Here is a 21,557-nt window from a genome sequence, read left to right as displayed (position 1 = left end):
TCTTGTCTTCATCTTTACCGGGTAATGCCAAACTGCCTTTAAAAGTGATGTACCATTTAAACTCAGTTCCTTCTTATTGTTAAATGTTTAATTTTTGGCAATCTGGTGTGTATGTATAATGGTATTTCATAGTGGTTCTAATTTACATTTCCCTGATTACTAACAAGGCTGATAAAATTTTGGAATTCCTATCTTATAAAGTATCTGTGTAAGTTTTTTGTCCATTTTTTCTAGCAGGTTTTCGGTCCTTTTATTTGAAACCTAAATTTGTAAATATTCTCAGAGGACAAGTGGCTAGGGTGCTTTTCCTTAGATTTTAGCCTAAATCCTGTATCATTTCGTCAGCTCACGAGTGCTTTTAAGGTGATTTTTCAAAAAAATTTTTACCCAGCATTTTGTTTTTGTCAGGCAAGTTGGCCGCATAACCTGGCCTGCCATTTCTAACAAAGAAAGCTGTAAATGCTCAACAGACTTGGAACCAATCTTCCTGATTTTGACCCGACCTTTAACCCAAGTTTCTGAGCTTTTTGGCAGTTCCGTCATACTAATTAGGTTGCTTCTTAGCCTTCCCCACTGGTAACTTAACAGACCCCAGGACACCCAATCCAATATAAAATATTGCTGGTATTATCTCTTCTCTTTTTCCCCCCCAGCGCTATTGTGGTATAATTGACCAAAAAATCACTTCTCTTATCTTTATTCTTAGAGGTTTATGCCTTTTAAAACAAATGTCATTACTCTCATTTTACTGGGCTCCAGAGGGAGCTAAAATAAAAGCTTACATTAAAAATATCATCTTTAACCAGAACTGTAGATGGCTGGTCATTTTATTTTCAAGCTCACAGACACTTCAAACAATAATATGGCTAAAAGAAGTATTAAGTGAGCAACAGTATGGGCTCTGATCATCATAGACTGTACCATCAGACTTGAAATATTTTTAAATTGATTTAAAGTTAGGGCTTTATAGATACACCCTCAATGGACTAAGTGTTGAAATAATGTCTAAAACATTCTTATAAATCAAGAGAAGACAAATACCCCAGTAGAGAAATAGGCAGTGAGCATCACTTGACAGCTGACCAGATTTGTTTTCTATTTGGAGTGGATGTAGGGACATGCATATGCCTGTTTTCCTGGAACAAGGGGAGGGTAGGCAGTTTAACACCATGTGTGAAAAGCCCTAAATTGTCCATTGGCTTTCCTTGACCTTCTAGGTATTTAACTTAAGTATATAATCAAAGATGTTTGGAAAGGTTTATGCAGTGGTATTTATAATAGTGAAAAAACAAAAACAAAGAATGACCAATAATGAGGGACTGGCGAAGTTAAAACTTTGCCACCATCAGAGAATCATGTAATAAAAGATTATCTATTGACATATAGGACGTTTTCTCAAAATGCTAAGTAACGAACAACAAATGAACCATGTCTCACATATAAAACGCTGAGCCATCTATAGTATTATCCCCAAAATAAATAAGATGAAGGATTTGTATAGAAGTGTTTGCTGGGTTTTCTCTGACAAAAGTAAGATGGCATTTTTTTTCTAATTTAAACTTTTCGGTGTTTTCCAAATTTCTTAACTAAATATTATTTTTATAATTTTAAAAAGTATCTTCCAGTTTGGCTTTATTTGGCAAATTACTTTTTTAATGTATCTACTTGTATATTTCTAAATGAATGTAAAGCAATAATCTTGGAGTAGATTATGGATTAGATATAAAGAAATAAACTAGGAAAAAATAGTTTGGGCTTTTTATGGACATGGTACAAGTTTTCCTCAGTGTGGGGATCATAGTTGTATTGAGTTTATTCAGTCTTCCTTTCCCACATGAATGAAAAATGGGGCAAGTCCACACCTAGAACCGCCTTAGCAAGTAACACTCTACTGCACATGATGCTTGCAGGGAGAAAAGCAATTTTCTATTCCAAATGAGACCTTCAAGCCCACAAATAGAGTCAACGAGCCATTTCGGCTACCCACTGCAGTGGCAAGAAAAGTGTGAGTCTTTCATGTTCTCTATCGTAAAACTGTTTCTCATTCTTTTCAGGCTTACACTACATTTCAGAAATAAAAATCTTCCTTTATATTACTCTTTTCGGGGACTATGAGAAGAATTGAAATTTCAAACAGGGATGTCAGATCTGCACTGGTATTCAGCACGTTCTGTTTCCTGCATACAGAGCTAACTGCTTACATAAGAACTCAATTTTAAAACACTCTCTAATGGCTGACTATTCACGTTCTTATTCTTTTAAGGAAGGGATGTGGTTTAGTTAAAAATAATTTTTGTAATACTTTTGATAAAGTGTTTAAGATAAGTTTGTGAGAATACAGCGTTGATTTTGTTTTTAAATCTTATGCAAATTATTTTAGAAAAAGAATTACTCTTATTTGATCATAATTGCATATCAAATTCAGAGCTTGTAGATGGCAAGTTTCCCACTGCAACAGTAGCTCCCATTTATCTGTTCTCAAAAAAGTGCTGCTCGTGCCCTTGAAATTTTTAGACTCCTAGGAATATCCCCAAAACTTTCTAAAGCAAAAATCATGTCATCACTTGCTGTCAGAGTTTCTCTTCCATTCCCGTATGGTTTCTGAAATGTTAGCAGACACCATTTTAGAAGAAACAAGTTACTCGTCTGATATTCTAAATTGAACTGCAGTAATCTACAGAAAAATTAAAGCTTGCTTGTTCTTTAAGTTCAGCAAAGTGAAACTATATGATAGCTTATGTTGCTTATCACTGTTATTTATGAAATTTTATTGAGAAAATCTGTACATAGATAAACATATTGAAGTCATAGTACATTATATTTTCGGTATGTTTTGACTGATATTTAATTATATAATTTAGCAAAGGAATTTTAGAACAATTCACATGTGTTTTCAAAATGTAGTCACCCTTTTTTATCTATGTCTGGAGAATGCACGGTAAATAGATAATAAATGAGTATTGGTGAAAAGTAGTAATTCTAGATCTATGGTAACTGTTACTTTGGGTATCACTTGACCTTAGTTTCTCTGAAATAGGAGCTCTTAACATCCTATTATCACTATAATGTTGTACTAATTTAATCTACCATATAGTTAGCCAGAAGTCTATTATTACTGTATGTGCTAAAAATTTAAAAAGCAGTAGACTTTTCAAATAAACTGAAAATACATCTAAATATTTTTTTTTAATTTGAATTTTGATTCAGATTTAGACTTTGCCTCTCAGTATTATTTTTTATTTTATATTGGAGTATAGTTGATTAACAATGTGTCAGTTTTGGGTGTACAGCAAAGTGATTCAGTTATATATATATATATATACATGTATCTATTCTTTTTCAAACTCTTTTCCCATTTAGGTTATTACAGAGTATTCAGCAGAGTTCCCTGTGCTATACCGTAGGTCCTTGTTGTTAATCTGTTTTAAATATAGCAGTGTGCACGTCAATCCCAAACTCCTAATCTATCCCCGCTGCCCCCAACCATAAGTTCGTTCTCTAAGTATGTGAGTCTGTTTTGTAAATAAGTTCATTTATATCTTTTTTTTTTTTTTTTTAGATTCCACATATAAGTGATGTCATAAGATATTTGTCTTTCTCTGACTTACTTCACTTAGTATGATAATCTCTAGGTCCGTCCATGTTGCTGCACATGGCATTTTCATTCTTTTTAATAGTGGAATAATATGACATTGTATATATGTTCCACATCTTCTTTATCCATTCCTCTGTCAATGGACATTTAGGTGGCTTCCATGTCTTGGCTATTGTAAATAGTGCTGCAATGAACATGAGGGTGCCTGTATCCTTTTGAACCATGTTTTTCTCTGGATATATGCCCAGGAGTGGGATTGCAGGGTCATATGGTAGCTCTATTTTTAGTTTTTTAAGGAACTTCCACACTGTTCTCCATAGTGGCTGCACCAATTTACTTTCCCACCAACATTGTAGGAGGGATCCCTTCTCTCCACACTCTCTTCCGCGTTTATTGTTTGTGGACTTTTTGATGATGGCCATTTTGACTGGTGTGAGGTGATACCTCATTGTAGTTTTGATTTGCATTTCTCTAATAATTAATGATGTTGAGCATCTTTTCATGTGCCTCTTGGCCATCTGTATGTCTTCTTTGGAGAAATGTGTATTTAGGTCTTCTACCCATTTTTCGATTGGAATGTTTGGTTTTTTGATATTGAGCCTCATGAGCTGTTTGTAAATTTTGGAAATTAATCCCTTGTCGGTCACATCGTTTTCAAATATTTTCTCTCATTCTGTGGGTTGTCTTCTCATTTTGTTTATGGCTGTGCAAAAGCTTTTGATTTTAATTAGGACCCATTTGTTTGTTTCTGTTATTTCCATTACTCTAGGAAATGGATCGGAAAACATCTTGGTGCAATTTAGGTCAAAGACTGTTCTGCCTATGTTTCCCTTTAAGAGTTTTACAGTATCCAGTCTTACATTTAGGTCTTTAATCCATTTTGAGTTTATTTTTGCATATGGTGTTAAAGAGTGTTCTAGTTTCAATCTTTTACATGTAGCTGTCCAGTTTTCCCAGCACCACTTATTGAAGAGACTGTCTTTTCTCCATTGTACAGTCTTGCCTCCTTTGTCATAGATCGATTGACCATAGGTGCGTGGGTTTATCTCTGGGCTTTCTATCTTGTACCATTGATCTATATTTCTGTTTTTGTGCCAGTACCATACGGTTTTGGTGACTGTCGCTTTGTACTATAGTCTGAAGTCAGGGTGCGTGATTCCTCCAGCTCTGTTTTTCTTTCTCTAGATTGCTTTGGCTATTCAGGGTCTTTTGTGTCTCCACACAAATTTTTAAGGTTTTTTTGTTCTAGTTCTGTGAAAAATGCCATTGGTAATTTGATAGGGATTGTACTGAATCTGTAGATTGCCTTGGGTAGTACAGTCATTTTGACAATATTAATTCGTCCAGGTTAAGACCATGGTGTATCTTTCCATCTGTGTCATCTTTGATTTCTTTCATCAGTGTCTTATGGTTTTCCGAGTATGGGGCTTTTGCCTTCTTAGGTAGGTTTTATTCCTAGGTATTTTATTCTTTTCGATGTGATGGTAAATGGGATAGTTTCTTGAATTTCTCCTTCTGATCTTTCATTGTTAGTGTATAGAAATGCAACAGATTTCTGTGTATTGATTTTGTATAAAGGGTCCTGGGACTAGTTCTCTAACTAGTTGAGCTTTAATTTCTAAGTTCTGAGTTTCAATTTATGCTTCTACACAATGGGATTGGTTAACATCTGCTTTCAGGATATTAATGAGGATTACAGAGTATATCAGGTGCCTAAGACATAAGAAGCGCTGAATGGTAGCTGTTATTATATAGTCCAGTTGAATATATAATTCTACTACCTTAGCACCTTTTTTAAATTAAATAACTACAGTGTTTGTGGTTTTTTTTTGGCTCTATCAGTCTTCTTGACATCAGTGGACATGTTAATTTATGTCCATGATTTTCTTCTAGTCAATAGATGTAAATCTTCCATCTATAAAACTGGTAGTGTGGCTAGACAGCTCCTTTCTAGTTAAGGCTGTATCCTGTTAAGTGTTATGAATTTTTCAAACTAATACAGAAATTATTCACATCATTGTATATCCCCAGCTGGATACTTTGGTGGAGCAGTATATTTCATAAAAATTAAATGCATTTCAAAAAATTCTAAGGTCTAATATGGTAGTCAGGCATAACTGCTTCAATGCTCCTCTAAGGGCAAAAATGGTGTTTTGAATATGCAAAACACTCCTATTTCTATTTTTGTATTTTTGATACGAGGTCTCCGTGTTATTAACTCAGTATTTAATGGCTCGTGTGACATTGTCTTAATAATGTAGAATGTGAATATGCTAATTTAAGACTTAAGTCAGTATAACAAGAATCTAAAGGAAAAATGGAAGTGACTAGGATACTTTTGTATCTTTTTAATTATAGATAATTTCTACTTCATTGTGATAACAAGGATAGCCAGAAGAGGGAAAAACAGAAATTATTTTTGATGTTTACCTTTACCTCAGGACTATCTACTTGATGACTCACACACTCTTTTAAAAACTCTGTCAAGCTGAACAGATATTACCCTGCGGGTCCCTGCCACATAACACAGTGATGAGGGTAAGGAGCCTGGATTCTGGAATCAGAGAGTGCTGAATTCAAATCCAGATTGTGCTGATGCGACTTTGGCCAAACACCTGGCTTAATTTCTGTATTCTCATTTGTAAAATGGACTAGTGGTAAGGATTATTTGAGATAATACATTTATTAAAGTACTTAGCCATGGATCTTGGTTTGTAGAACTAAAAGTCAACCAATTGGTGTCCAATACGATTATTACTATGATGGGAGTGTTTGTTCCACCTACCTGAAAACCTTCCCAGTCTTAAATTTTTCATCTAACTGCCTGCACTGCAGACGTCCCTAGAAGAGGAAGGAAGAAAGGAATCAGTAACCTTTACATCATTCCAGAGACTAATTTCTTATTCCTTTCTTCCTTCCTCTTCTAGGGACAAGTTCACCAATGTTCTCACTGTATATAAATACTTTAAATTATTCCTTTAAATTGTTTCAGTGGATATCTAAGAATCAGGGTGTGAAGTGAGAGCATCATCATCTAAACCTGAGGGAAATGTATATCAGTGAGGAAGTTCTCATACTAATTTAAGAATCTAATCTAATTTAGAATCAAGTCTTGGCTTTTGACTGAAGGTGGGAGTATGTGGCTTTAGACCAAATTCAGGTTGGTTTTGAGGGTTTTGTTCTTTCCTTTATACTAAAATAAAAATGAATGTAGACACAGCTGTTCTGCATTTTGTTTGATTTTATAAACATCTTAGTAGGAATTGTGCTAATTGTACAGTATGAGATATACATTAGTTTGACTAAATTTTCAAATGATACACACAGACTGTCGCACAATTATAAGGCAATTGTTTTTACCTATTTGACCTGCTCTGGCAATCCTTATTTGGCCAAAAATCTTTTGCAGATCATGTTTGGAAGCAGGCACAGGGAATTTGCTTCCTTTTGCTGTATATCACTGAGACATCAAACCACAGCCCTCAAAGTAGAAGGCAATTCATCCCTCAATTTGAAGACCTAGATCTACCTCATCGTCTCAGTTTTGCCACTTTATTGTAGTGAGGGAGGTGGAATACTGGTTAAGAACGCTGATTTTGGTGTCAGGAAGCTAGGCATTTGAATCCTGACTTTGCTACAGTGACTTTGTGTCACTGTAGGCAAGTCAGCTTCTCTAAACCTGCTTCCTCATCTGTAAAACACTGAAAACAGCACCCACCTCGCACGTTTGTGGAGAGGATTAAAGGGGATAATGTATATAAAGAAAGAGCTTGCAGAGTAGCTCCTAGTAGTAGTGAGGTGATAGATGTTTATGAGATTGTACCCATAGTACAGTTAACACGTTAGCTGCCTCAAATTCTTTTGCAGAATATAAAAAGACGTAACATATAAGTAAGCTAAATAAAATAACATATACTGGACACTGTAACAAGATGCTGGTGATATAAGAGGCCTAAGACATGGACCCTACCTAAAAGGAATTATTGATGGAAATATAAATCAAAAGATACCATGTGGAAAGTGCTACATGGCAGTGTTTAAGGGAGTCTAGAGGTTGTCTTGGATCAGAAAGGCCACGGCAGACACTCCAGCCTGGAAGAAAAGATCTTAGGACAAGCTTCGAGGGAAATGAGGCACATAGTAGTCCCTTCATAAATACTTGTAGAGGGACTTCCCTGGTGGTCCAGTGGATGGGACCCTGCGCTCCCAATGCAGGGGCCCTGGGTTTGATCTGTGGTCAGGGAACTAGATCCCTCATGCCGCAACTGAAAAAGATCCCACACATGATGAGGAGGATCCCATGTGCCACAACTAAGACCCGGCGCAGCCAAAGAAATAAAATAAATATTAAATAAAAAATAAATATTTGTAGAATATAGGATCTCTAAGGTGTTAAAGAAACCAAATGGTTCGTGTAGAGGAGTGGGAAGGCATATAATTGGAGAAAGAAAGAGGAACCAGATTGTGGACCATGTTGGGCTTGAACTGCTTATTAACACGGAAGAGCCTCGGAGATTTTTAATCATGATGAGAAAAATGAGTTTTAGCGTTGTAGGGGACATAATGGAAAGAGAAGCAGCCAGAGCGAGGAGGACTACTTAGTATAAGCCACTGCAGTGGTTAAGGCAAGAGGTGAGGGAAGACGTGCATTAAGATGGAGGCAGAGTGGACAGAAAGGGAAAAGGTACATCATAGGGAATAATAAATAGGATGTGGAAAAGGGTTGGAATTGGCAACTAAGTACTAAGGGTTACTAAGTATAGTGAGAGGAAGTCAGGTCTCTCTCTGAGAACAGAGTAAGATATTTAGAAATATGTGGTGGTTGTAGTTGAGGTGGAAATGCACAGTGTTTGTTTCTTGTCAAGCATTTCACAGCAGTTATATTACAAATTACAGTAAATGATCAAAATTCCAGAATCCAAAAATTAAATAATTTCCTTCAAACTAATGTGAAATGAAATAAAATACAAACCATCAACTTAACACTATTCTAAATTAAAGTAGAAACCCAAAATAGACCACAGTTGGTGAAATCTACAAAGTAGACACACAGGACAAACCAAAGAGGACTCCGAAAGTCCAAATAACTGAATGTACAAAATACAAAAGATGCAGGTACAAGCCCCAATTAAAGCTTATAATGGAATTACAAATAATTATAATAACCACAGCATTCAGCTGTGGGACCTGACTCCTAAGTTACCTACTGAATAGCACTAGAGGAAGACAAGGTATTACCACCCCACTCCCTAAAACTAAAACCCAAGTAAAACTACAAATACAGTGGTATATGAGAAAAAGCAAGTCATGAAAGGACATTTTTAAAAATTAATCACAAATGAGATTCAAGCTCAAAAATTTTGTTCTTGCCTTATTTGAAGATGTCACATTCTTAATTCTGCATGTACTAAATCATAGTTATTCTTGTGTGCTCTTAGGAAGCAAGAAAGCATCAGGTAGAACAAAATCAGGTCTTCATTCTAGAAATAACGATGTAATGAAAAAAGGTTTTTCCTCACTGTGCTTGCTACTTACTCTTGGTCTTGGTGTTCTGTTACTAGAACACCATTACTCCTCCTTTCATTGAAACTCATGTCCCTCAGTGCAGGCCTGAGCAAATGGAACTGAAAACATGAAACAAGATTTCATCCCTTAGGAACTAAGTTACCCAGCACAGTCACTAGACTGAGGACTGATCCTTCCAGAGAGAAAGAAACACAGAGGAAAACACGTTAGATTAGACTTTAAGAAAGGAGCATATAGATAGGGTGACCATATTCTCTCTTCATATAAATAAAAATACAGGTCCAAAGAAGTCTTTCACAGACCCAAGTATATTATTCTTGCCTACTTCCTACCCCTACCTTGGGAAATAGTGACAGCTTCTTTGGAGTTTATTGATTCAACACCTTCATTTTACAGACAGGGAAACTAAGTGCAGAGATGTTAAATGACAGGCCATTGGTGTCTCAGAGATCTAAAAAAAGACATCTCCTCCAACAGTCATCCTTTACTGAAAATGTTCCTGGACACTACAGTACAGCTTTACAGTACAGGCGTTGTTGCTCTAACCTCCTCCCTAAGATGAGTGAGTATAAATGATGCATAGTTTGAGGAAACTGTCTTAGTAGGCACCTAAAGTTAAAACCAATAGAAACTTCGCTCAACAAATGCAAAGCAAAGAGATTAATCAGTCTTTTTTTTTTTTTTCGGCTTGCTAAATAAGATAAAATGCACTCTGCTAAAACCATTTAACAGAAATATTGTGAAAGCCTTCCCCCAGAGTATTTTTCTATTTGATTTGAAAACTATTCCATAGCTTATTATCAAACAAATCAGTAATCCTTCAGCTAATGCAGGGATAAATGGGCAGTCAGAAAATATAATCACCTGGTGTGTGCAGCTGAGTATTTACATTTTTCCTAATGAACAAAGATAAGAAAAGTGCAGGTGACTTTAATGTGTAAAAATCACCTCTTAGTGCTAGTGCTAGAGGGAAAAATAAAAGTAAATTACTAACTCAAGCTAATCACTAAACTTGTATAGTCCCTGGCCTCAGCTCTGTTTTGAATCTCTTTTTGGACTTGTCTTGAATCAAAGAATATTTACAGCTACCTCAGTAGGGCAGTTGCTCCATTTTAAAAGATAGTTTAGAAGGTTTTACAATAAGCTTCTGGTCCTTGTTGAATTTTCTTCTTTGTTTTTTTTCCCCCGCTTTATGTTGCTTAAAGATTCATAGCAAGGATTTCTTAACCTCAGCACTGTTGACATTGAAGCTGGATAATTATTTGTTGTGGAAGACTGTCTGCTGTGCATTGTGGGAGGCTTAGCAGCACCCTAGCCTCTTCTCACTAGATACCAGTGGCATTTCCCGAGTTGTGACAACCAAAAATGTCTCCAGAGGTAGCCAGATGTCCCCTGGGGAGTAAAACTGCTCCCGATTGAGAACCACTGCTTTATGGTATTAGGACAAAAACTGGTAAGCCAGTGAGAATATACCTATTCCATTTGTAGTTGGTAAAATTTAATCGAGTTGTAGCAGCTTTATTTCCAGGATTTTTTCCCATGTTAATTAATATTTGCTGTCTGAGATAATATCAGTTTTGCTTTTTTCCAAAATGAATTTCTTGCATTTCATTGAAAAATTGTTGATTAAGTTCACTTAAATTGAAGGCTAAGCCAACCACACCATTTGGGTTTATCGTAGTTTATCGTCTCCCTTCCTTCCTCCGTGGGGGAAAGCCTCTCACTTAGTAAGCAATACTGTATCATTTTGCCACGTACATTACAGTCCCCATTTAGAAATAAGGCAGTTGAGATTTAGAGACATTAAAAGGTCACGAAGCTACCACACTGCAGTTAGGCTATGAATTCTAGCATGTCTGACTTAAAGCCCTCACTATCCTCTTTAACAGCAGTTCTCAACATGTGATCTATGGGCCCCTGGGAGTCCCCATTCCTTTCAAAACTATTTTCATGATAATACATAGTCTTTATTTGCATTTTTCACGCTGTTGACATTTGCACTGATGGTACCAAAACCAATGATGAGTAAAACTGCTGGTGTCTTAGGGTACAGTAGTCATTGCATTTAACTGCAGTATACTCACAGTTAAAGAAGAAAGCAAGCCAGTTCCACTTAAAGATACCTTTGAGGAAGCACTGCACTAATTCACGTAAGTCTCCACCCTTTAATGTATGTGTCTTAGTATCCATTTTGTGTAAAGCACTTATGCTGCATATAGTATTTGATGGTTGTCTCAGACAGTCTTACATGCGCTTTTCTTTAAGTTGAGAGTTGAACAAACTACTTTTTTCATGGTACAGGATGGATAAACTACGGGTTTTCAGCCTTGGGAATTTGGCAAATGTTTTCTCAGAGATGACTGAAGTGAGCTTATCGCTTCAAGGAAGACAAGTGACAGTACTCGTTGCCAATCAATAAAAGTTAAGAGTTTCCCAAACAAAATGCAGAATTTTGGAAACCTTGTATCTGCCACTGTGAGCTTGACAAATACAACTCTTACACTGTATAATGAACTGTGTCAACATTTGGAAGATCTGCATAACTTAGTGAACCAGTATTTTCCAAATGACTAATGCATGATAGTTCAAGATCATGCATGGGTAAAAGATCCGTTCAAAGTACAAGACAGACCAGTGGATTTTAATGTAACATAGATAACAAAAAAGTGCACTGATAGGGTTTTAGATTCCTCATTGCAACACTAACGTTTACGAAACGAAACTGTCGATTTTGGGTGCAGAATCAAGAAAGAATATCTACAATTACCTGAACTTAAGTTTCTGAAGGACCATTAACCTTCCCCTGTCTCACAGAGAAGGTTCTTCAAAGCACTTCTCATTCCTTGGGATCCTCCAGAAAGGAAGGAGAAGTTGGGGGGAGGGAGAAAAAAGAAGTTAATGCCTGAGGGTTAAGGAGAAACATATTGTTTGATGATCACCAAGTGTGTGCCACTACTTTATGTAACTCAAATATATAATCTACACAGAAGGTCCTAAAATGGTACTAATGAGGAAAAAGAGTCAAAGGCTTATCAGCTAGTCACTGTCACACAGTTTTAAGCACTGGAGCTAGGATGTAAGTCCAGATTTGTCTATATATATAGCTGAATCACTTCCTAGTAGTACTACCATGACACTGAAGCAGCCAAACATATTCTGCTACTCCTACCTAGATCAGAGTTTCTAGGTCCACTGTCATTTCAGTAACACATTTTCATGTATGATATGACCTCTGTATCCTCACAGTGCCTGGCATTCAGGTACCAGGAATCATGTGCTGAAAGGGTGTAATTTACCTGCACGTTTTACATGTTAATCAAGGTGTGTGTAACTTCCATCCATCCGTGATCCTCCTTTCATCAACTGCCTTTCTTGCAAGAAAATTAAATAGAAAAACCTGCTTTATACGTATCTCTTCTCTCTCTAATGTAAACTCAGGAGCCTCAGGAATAACTTGATGTCCAGCACACTTTCCATTTTGAGTGGGAGACAGCATTCAAGTATTCACCTGAAACAACACATTTTGTTATTTCCACTCTTCACTTAAAGCACTCTGGATACAGTCAGTTCATAATAGAACCTCTTAGCATCTTCAGAATGTTTGTTTGACACAGCTGTAAACACACACTGAGCAAAAGACCAGGACAATTCAGCTTTTCTGTTCAAAAGCGGGTGTAGAGCTTCCCTGGTGGCGCAATGGTTGAGAGTCCGCCTGCCGGTGCAGGGGACACGGGTTCGTGCCCCGGTCCGGGAAGATCCCACATGCCGCGGAGCGGCTGGGCCCGTGAGCCATGGCCGCTGAGCCTGCGCGTCCGGAGCCTGTGCTCCGCAATGGGAGAGGCCACAACAGTGAGAGGCCCGCGTACCGCAAAAAAAAAAAAAAAGGGGGGGGGGGCGTGTAATATGCAGTCTTATTATGGTGTGCTTTTTCTTTCTTGTTGTCATGTATCCTTATTAAAAGATGATGGTTCCATTATGGTTTTCCTTTGAGTTCTAACCATTTTGTTGAACCCCCGCCCTTTTAGCAGTATCACAGGGTCACAGTTGGAATTGAATAACATTTTGTGTTCATTCATTTCTCCCAATGGGGTTCACTATAGGCCATCATAGTGCTCATATTTGTGTGACAAAAACTGATTTTTTTCCATTGGTGTCAGTGGTACACTTAGCAGCTTTCCGTGTATTTAGTTTTTATCTGATGTAGCCTAGATTGACTGCCGGAAGGGATGCCGAAGGCCTGACTTAAGTTCCAGATTCTTAGTTGCAGATTTGATCAGTCCATTTGTTCATGTAGTTTTTTTTTTTCTTTTCTTTTTTTTTTTTATGTCTGCGTTGGGTCTTCATTGCTGCGCGCGGGCTATCTCTAGTTGCGGCGAGCAGGGGCTACTTTTCATTGCAGTGCACAGGCTTCTCAATGCGGTGGCTTCTCTTGTTGCAGAGCACGGGCTCTAGGTGCATGGGCTTCAGTAGTTGTGGCTCACGGGCTCTAGAGTGCAGGCTCAGCAGTTGTGGCGCGTGGGCTTAGTTGCTCCGCGGCTTATGAGATCTTCTCGGACCAGGGCTCAAACCTGTGTCCCCTGCATTGGCAGGAGGACTCAACCACTGTGCCACCAGGGAAGCCCTGTTCATTTAGTTTTAACTTTCTCTTTTGTTTGCCATCTCTAGCTCACAGTTGAGTGGCCTGAACGTGTTTTGCATGTGCTCTAATTATAACTGAGAATTTGGGAATACTGTCCTAGATTTTAGACTTAATACTACTTACATAATACTTATATCAGGCTTTCTCATAAAATCTTGTTTTCCTGAAAGAGAAGAGAATGAACATTTATCAGGTGCCTGCTGGAGGGAGGAACTATGCGCTAGACTTCCTGTGTGTTCTCTTGTTGTCACAACACACACACAGGTGATGTCCTTCGAGTTTACTTGTGAGAAAACAGAGGTTCAAAGTAGTAGACACCTATCCAAGGTCACATAAGCTTTGAAATGGTAGAACTGGGATCTGAAACATGTCAATTTGACCACAAACAGGCTCCCTGATCAACCTCCAACAACTGCGTGACCTCATCTAGAGGTGATGGCATCCTTTTCACAGGGTTGTTGAGAGGACAGATGAGATTCTATTCATGAAAGTGTTTTAATACTATAAAATACTACCAAAGTACTGTTTAAACATTTTTAATATGTATTTCTGTGTCTGTGTGTGTGTGTGTGTGTATATATATATATATATATATATATAATTAGTTGAGGAAACATTGTAGAGTTAACCTTTCAAATCAATAAATATTGCACTTATTTTCCATAAACTAAATATACAAACAACTGGATGGTCCCTAAAAATAGATGTCAGATGACAGAGATTGGCTGAGCAGGAATAGGAGCATCTTCAGAACAGAAGCCAAGGAATTTTTTGCTTCCCTAACACATTGCTCTGTTCACTCACTCCAAGACCTTCCTACTTCTCTGTAAAACTCTGGCCCAGAGCAGCTCTGCTACATTAGTCACAAGTTTCCATTAATCAAGGATGGTTCGTGCCAGACCTACAGCAGAGTCATTTCAGGTTATTCTCTTCCATTGTAGGCTTTCAATATGCACTCAGTACACTCTCCCAAATCTAGCAGGGGATCAATGCCTTGTGATACAGAAGCATCCAGAAATTCTCCTTGACAGTGTTCAGAGAACAATATGAAACCCTGGGGCCTATTCCCAGAACTGGAGTGGTGGGAATGCTGTCAGTCGCTAAGCATCTAGATAAACATAGGGTTGGCTAGCTTCGTTTGAGGACAGAATTCAGGGGGAGCTTTGGAGTTTATCGACCTAATTATTTAAAGTGACATTTACAAAACAAATTGTCATTCCACAATTAACTTTAACTTTTGAAATATTTATTTATTTAAAATGTTTGGCTGTGTTGGGTCTTCGTTGCTGGGCGGGGGCTACTCTTCGTTGCGGTGCAAGGGCTTCTCATTGCGGTGGCTTCTCGCTGCAGAGCACTGGCTCTAGGCGCGCGGGCTTCAGTAGTTGTGGTTCACGGGCTCTAGAGCACAGGCTCAGTAGTTGTGGCGCACGGGCTTAGTTGCTCCACGGCATGTGGGATCTTCCTGGACCAGGGCTGAAACCCGTGTCCCCTGCGTTGGCAGGCAGATGCTTAACCACTATGCCACCAGGGAAGTCCAACTTTTAACTTTTATTCCAAAAACAGAGTAACAAAAAGGTGTTACTTAATAACTATAATTTCTAACCATGTTAATTACCCAAACAATTTCTTAAGTCAGTTTGCTCTGTGATTTAGTTTAAGCATATTTGTAATTGAGATTTAATAATAATTTATTATTTATGAATAATTTATCCCTAAATGCCATCTCTTTTAGAGAATAGGCAGATAAAGAAAATCTCAGGGAGAGATTTCTTATATAGGTCATGAACAATACACTTTTAATGTGTAAAGTTCCAAAATCAACAGATTGCTACCATCCGTATGTTTGAAGAACACATGACCAGAGAAGGAATTAGCAGTCTCTAGAAACTATTTTCAGGGACTCTTTTTAGTTACACAAGGTTAGAAAGGTTAGGAACTCTTTTGAGTTAAATAGTACACAATACAGTTTTGGTTCTAAAGTTAGCATGTAAGATGAACATTCCTTAGAAATATACAACATTGGAAACCACTGTATCATCTATAATGAAGGTTTTATAGTTAACTTTTCCTCTAGCATTAAAGGGATCACTGTTTCGTTCGTTGGTTTATAAAAAGATATCTTTATAAGCAAATGTGGCAAAATGTTGAGAATTGGTGAGTATAAGTAAAGACTATACATCCATTGCACAATACTTTCAACTTTTGAGTGTTTGAAAATTCTCAGAACAACAGATTAGAAAAGGAATATTTATCTTTTGTAGTGAGAAATCTACAAAATGAAAACAAGACCTAGCAGGAGAAGCAGGTTCCCATTTTCCATCTTTTTCTCTAGGGCATATGTACATAGAGTGGGGAGGGCAGCATAGTCCTTACTGTTGAAAGCCCAGTGCTGGAAAAAAGTCTTACTTGCTGCAGGCCAGACTAGAAAGTTGTAGGAGGTAATGTTTCTGCACCATTCTCTTCTAAGTCATAAAAAACTGTCATTTCAGCCAGTATGACATTGGGAATGAGAGATGCTGGACCAAACTTTAATACAGTCATACCTCAGAGATACTGCTGGTTTGGTTCCAGACCACAGCAAGAAAGAAAATGTTGCAATAAAGGAAGTCACTTTCCAGTGCATATAAAAGTTATGTTTACACTATACTATAGTCTGTTAAGTGTGCAGTGTGTCTGAAAAACAACGTACATACCTTAATTTTAAAATACTTTGTTGGGCATATACCCAGAGAAAACCATAATTCAGAAAGACACATGCACCCCAATGTTCATTGCAGCACCATTTACAATAGCCAGGTCACGGAAGCAACCTAAATGCCCATCGACAGACGAATGGATAAAGAAGATGTGGTACATGTATACAATGGAATATTACTCAGCCATAAAAAGGAACAAAATTGGGTCATTTGTAGAGATGTGGATGCATCTAGAGACTGTCATACAGAGTGAACTAAGTCAGAAAGAGAAAAATATCGTAGATTAATGCATGTATGTGGAACCTAGAAAAATGGTACAGATGAACCGGTTTGCAGGGCTGAAACAGAGACACAGATGTAGAGAACAAACCTATGGGCACCAAGAGGGAAAGTGGTGGTGGGGGTGGTGTGATGAACTGGGAGATTGGGATTGACATGTATACACTAATATGGATAAAATAGATAACTAATAAGAACGTGCTGTATAAAAAATAAAATTAAATTAAAAAAGAAATACTTCGTTGCTAAAAAATACTAACCATCTGACAATTTTGCAGCATCTGTTAAGTGCAATAAAGTGAAGCACAATAGAACAAATTATGTGTATATTGTAAGAAATTTTAACTCAAGCAGAGGAATGGGTAGAATTGTAATGAGACTTGAATGAAATTAGAAAGATCCCTGTACAATATCTTAAAATTAGAGGAAAAAAAATGATGTCCTAAGGAATCTTTGGCGGTTGATGGAATATATTACTATATCTCTCGATCATGGTGGTAGTTACACAATTATCCATTTAACAAACCTCATCAATTGTACACTTATAAATGGTTAATGTTATTGTATGTAAATGATACTTTAGTAAAGGTGATTATAAACAACTCCCAAGCAACTAAAAATTATAATATCTAAGTCCATTCTTTTTAAGGGATACGTTTCTTTTTTTCTTTTTTTTTTTTTTTTGCCACGCCCCATGGCTTCTGGGATTTCAGTTCCCCGACCAAAGATTGAACCTGGACTACGGCAGTGAAAGTACCAAATCCTAACCACCAGACCCCAGGGAACTCCCAGGGAATACTTAAAAAGAAATTACCTCACTCTTAATTTTGTATAGAAGAATAAAACGTTATTTGACTATATCTAAGTAGGATTTTTTAATGCTCGCTAGTACTTGAAGCCAGAGTTCAGTGTGAACATGCTCACTGTGGAGTGAGAAGGTAAGAGAACTGTATTTTGATACTTCTGTGACAGTCATGACAGTTAAATCGTCACACTGCTTTCTTCCTTTTTTAGCCCTGGAATGAGACCAGATGTAAGCTCTCCTCCATCCAGCTCCTCAGCAGCAACGGGACCACCTCCCAAACTCTGCCTAGTGTGCTCTGATGAAGCTTCGGGATGTCATTATGGGGTCTTAACTTGTGGAAGCTGTAAAGTATTCTTCAAAAGAGCAGTGGAAGGTAGTGTGTGTTTTGAAGAGTTTTTTTATTTCTCTGGTTCCTGTTTCTCAGAGTGGATTCTGAAATTTCTATTATATGCAAAGCCCATTAAGGCTAGAAGTCAGTAAAAGCAGGGGGAGGAGGGTAGCTCCTAAGTGCCCTAGTGGGGAAGAGATACTTTAAAAAACAAACTAGAATAAAATAGAAAACTGTAAACTGAAGGGAGGGAGTATGGTCAGAGAACAGAAGATAACTAAGAAAGTGCTATCATGTGAAATGATGGTGTTAGGTTTCAGCAGTAACTAGTGCTCATTGTGTTAGTATTATGGGCTTTAATTCCCATGAATTAGCTGGTTTTAAAGCCACCAACTATTCCAGTCTGGCAAAAATGAGTGATAATGAGAACTGTGAGGGGGGAAAAGTGTTTTGTTTTGTTTTCCAATAAGCCAGGCCTGTGCTTTGTGATATAAATGTGGTGTAAGACCTGATCCCTGCTCTCTGGGAGGTCACAGTGTACTTGGAAGTGAAAGATGAGTTAACAGTTACAAGGTACAGAGATTATAATACAGAGGAGCAAGTGACAAACTGCCTGAGGAGGTCAGGAAAGAAGGTGTTTTAGAGAAGGTGACTTCACTTGACAAGTATTATATTCATGTAAATTTTACCCTTGTTACAGATTCAGCCTGCACATCAGCTCCTTACAGAAGGAAAAATTGATTCCATAAGCAAATTATTGGAAGTCACACTAAAATTTTCTAATATGACCAGTGAATCCTCTTAGGAAAAACTGTTTTGTAATTTAGTTATTTGTAAAGCATTTGGAAGGCAGTGTGGCCTGAATGGATTACCTAAAGCTCTGATTAGATAATTAGATTTTTAAAAAATTAACGTATTCATTCACAGTACGAGAAAGATTATTATCTGGCTTCAGTTGAGTTTGCATGTCCTTAAGAGTTAGATGAGTCATTTTCTTTTGTTTGGATTGCTTTTCATATATTAACAAACTATAAAATTACTTGTGTTATCCCGCAGAGAGCACAGGGATGCAGGCTTTAACCACTTTGGTATCATCCAACTACCGAGTAGAGTCATTAGGTAAAGCCCCCCCCAATTAGTGCAATGTCTCTAACAAAGTAGATGTTATTTACCACAGACAGAAGCTTCTTCTTGTCCTTACTTTATTCAGCACTTTCTTCACTGATTAGTTCTTTCCATGGTATATATAAATGCAGTGACAACAGTATTACAGTATTTCTGTACATCAAAATAATATTGACAAATTTTAATTCTGAACGTGAAATTCAGAATGAGACAATGGAGCCTTAAGAGAAATACAGGAATTAAAAAATTTTTTTTTTTTTTTTTTTTTTTTTTTTGCGGTACGCGGGCCTCTCACTGTTGCGGAGCACAGGCTCCGGACGCGCAGGCTCAGCCGCTCCGCGGCATGTGGGATCTTCCCAGACCGGGGAACGAACCCATGTCCCCTGCATCGGCAGGCAGACTCTCAACCACTGCGCCACCAGGGAAGCCCTAAAAAAATTTTTTTTCATTTGTCCTCATTTTAACTAAAATCATTCCTTAAAACAGGGCTACAAATTCCAATTCCAATGCCTACAGGGACTGAGTGTGGGTCATTCTGGCCAAGTATAATACAACTGGGCAAGGAAGGGCAGTTATTTATGTTAGAGAGTGCAAGCATGCCCTACCTAAAAGCATCCAAATGCAATTTAAAAAAGAAAAAAAAAAAAGCTAAACATACTACAAATAAGACATCACTGTAGGCCATATGCCCTCTGGCCTTAATCTCTGCTTTAGAATTAAATTCTTATACTTGTTTTCAGGTAAAATTTCATTGAATATTAGCTATACTATTTCAAAATGTATATCATATAAGTATTTCAGTTAAATATGATAGCTAGATTACATGATTAATAAGAAAAGGTTAAAATGTGAACTGTGTTAAGTAAATCCTTTATTTGGACTTAAATTTTCTCCAGGGTCACTTCCAGCTCTAAAATTCTGTAATCATTTGCTAAACCAACTCATGGCAGTTCTACTTTTCCTTTCTAGACATGATAGAAATCTGTTTTTAAGTCCAGATACATATTTTGGAGCACTTTCTTGAACGCTTACAAAGATGAAGCTTGTATGATTTTCATTACACTACATTCATTCCATTTTTAACACCTGCTAGATATTATAGGTTGTCCACCAAACTGGCAAAGTATTGTAAATACCCAAACATTTAAATATTTTTAGGAAATTTGCAAAAGTTTTACTCATTTATTATCCATACAACCCAGATCGAGGATTGATATTTTGAATTTTTTTATTCATTATTCTAGGAGTTGCTTTTTTGCATACAGAGAAGAATTTGGGTAGCTCCATTTCTTTAGATGTATACCAGCTGAATGATCTTTTTTTTCACTGAGTCCCTTTTTCTTATGTTCCCTTTGCACAAATTGCATATAATCTTTGTTGGTGGGTCATAATGAAGATGGATATCAGCTACCCTTCATTCACGATGTACCAAGCACTATGTTTTATATGTCATACCACTTAATTAACAGCTCTGTGGGAGCTTAGATGCTATTATGATCCATATTTGATAGACTAGGAAACTGAAGCTCACACAGTTTGACAGAGCTAGGATTCAAACATAGCTGTCTCCAAACAGGCTCTTAATCTCAATGCTATACTGACTTCCTGAAAGGATAAAAATCACATCTCCTGGCAGTTTATAATCTAGTTAAATACTGAGATGAAAGCAATAACAAGGGAATTATTTACTAGCTAGTGTTTATTGAGTGCTTACAATGTGCTAGGCACTATTTTAAGAACCTTCTACACAACTGCCTTTAACCCTTGCAGAAGCACAGCAAGGTAGGTGCTAATTTTCCAGCTTTACAGATGGAGAAACAGGGGGTTCAGAAAGGTTAATAAACATTACTAAGATCACACAGCTAGGCAGTAGAGCTGCAAATCAGACCAAGGGCTTCCTGGCCCTTGGCCAAGTGCACTTTGCACTATACCACACTGTTTTTGAGAGCAGTAAAGAAAGATGCTCAAGCTGACAGTCACAGTTCACATTTGAAACTTGGATACTTCCAATAGGGTATACAAACTACAGAAAACCGTAGGACATCCCCTTTGCTGTGTTGCCCATTCCTATACCACTTTCATTATCTTGATCATGTCCAAGCATCACTGTTCTATTTACTACCTAATCTTGGATCACTCTTCTTTATAACTTTATTTTAAAACAACTTTACTATCCCTACTGTATCAGTTATCTATTGATGTGTGACAAATTACCCCCAAAATGAGTAGCTTAAAACAAGAGATGTTTATTATATCACGCAGCTTCTGAGAGTCGGGAATTTGGGAGCAGCTTATTAGCTGGGTAGTCCTGGGACTCTCATGAAGTTACATTCAGACTGTTGGTGGAAGCTGCAGTCATCTGAAGGCTTGAGTGGGGCTAGAGGATCCACTTCCCAGCCCATTAACATTGCTTTTCGCAGGAAGCTTCAGTTCCTCATTATGTGGGCCTCCTCTAGTGTTGCTCTCAACATAGCAGCTGGCCTCCCCTGGAACAAATGATCCACAAGAGAGGCTGTGACAAATACGGGAACATAATATCTTTATAATCTCAGATGTGATATACT

At 37.5% G+C, this 21,557-nt stretch overlaps 1 protein-coding gene across 8 annotated transcripts in view; it reads left to right on the top strand.

Moving 5' to 3' along the window:
* Positions 1-21,557, top strand: part of NR3C1 (nuclear receptor subfamily 3 group C member 1) — a 130,749-nt gene that overhangs the window by 78,315 nt on the left and 30,877 nt on the right. For 7 of the 8 annotated variants that reach the window (XM_089909440.1, XM_022589990.2, XM_022589987.3 and 4 more), the window contains exon 3: positions 17,750-17,916. In XM_089909440.1, the coding sequence (XP_089765566.1) occupies positions 17,750-17,916 (167 nt within the window). The remainder of the gene's footprint in view (positions 1-17,749; positions 17,917-21,557) is intronic. The other variant, XM_022589992.3, reaches the window with a different exon arrangement.

This window comes from Delphinapterus leucas, chromosome 3 (assembly GCF_059928025.1).
Source record: "Delphinapterus leucas isolate spDelLeu-1000000601 "Yukka" chromosome 3, BTC_Dleu_Yukka2, whole genome shotgun sequence".
Classification (NCBI taxonomy): domain Eukaryota; kingdom Metazoa; phylum Chordata; class Mammalia; order Artiodactyla; family Monodontidae; genus Delphinapterus; species Delphinapterus leucas.
Note: the sequence above shows the minus strand (reverse complement) of the source record. Positions and strands in the feature narration are given on the sequence as shown.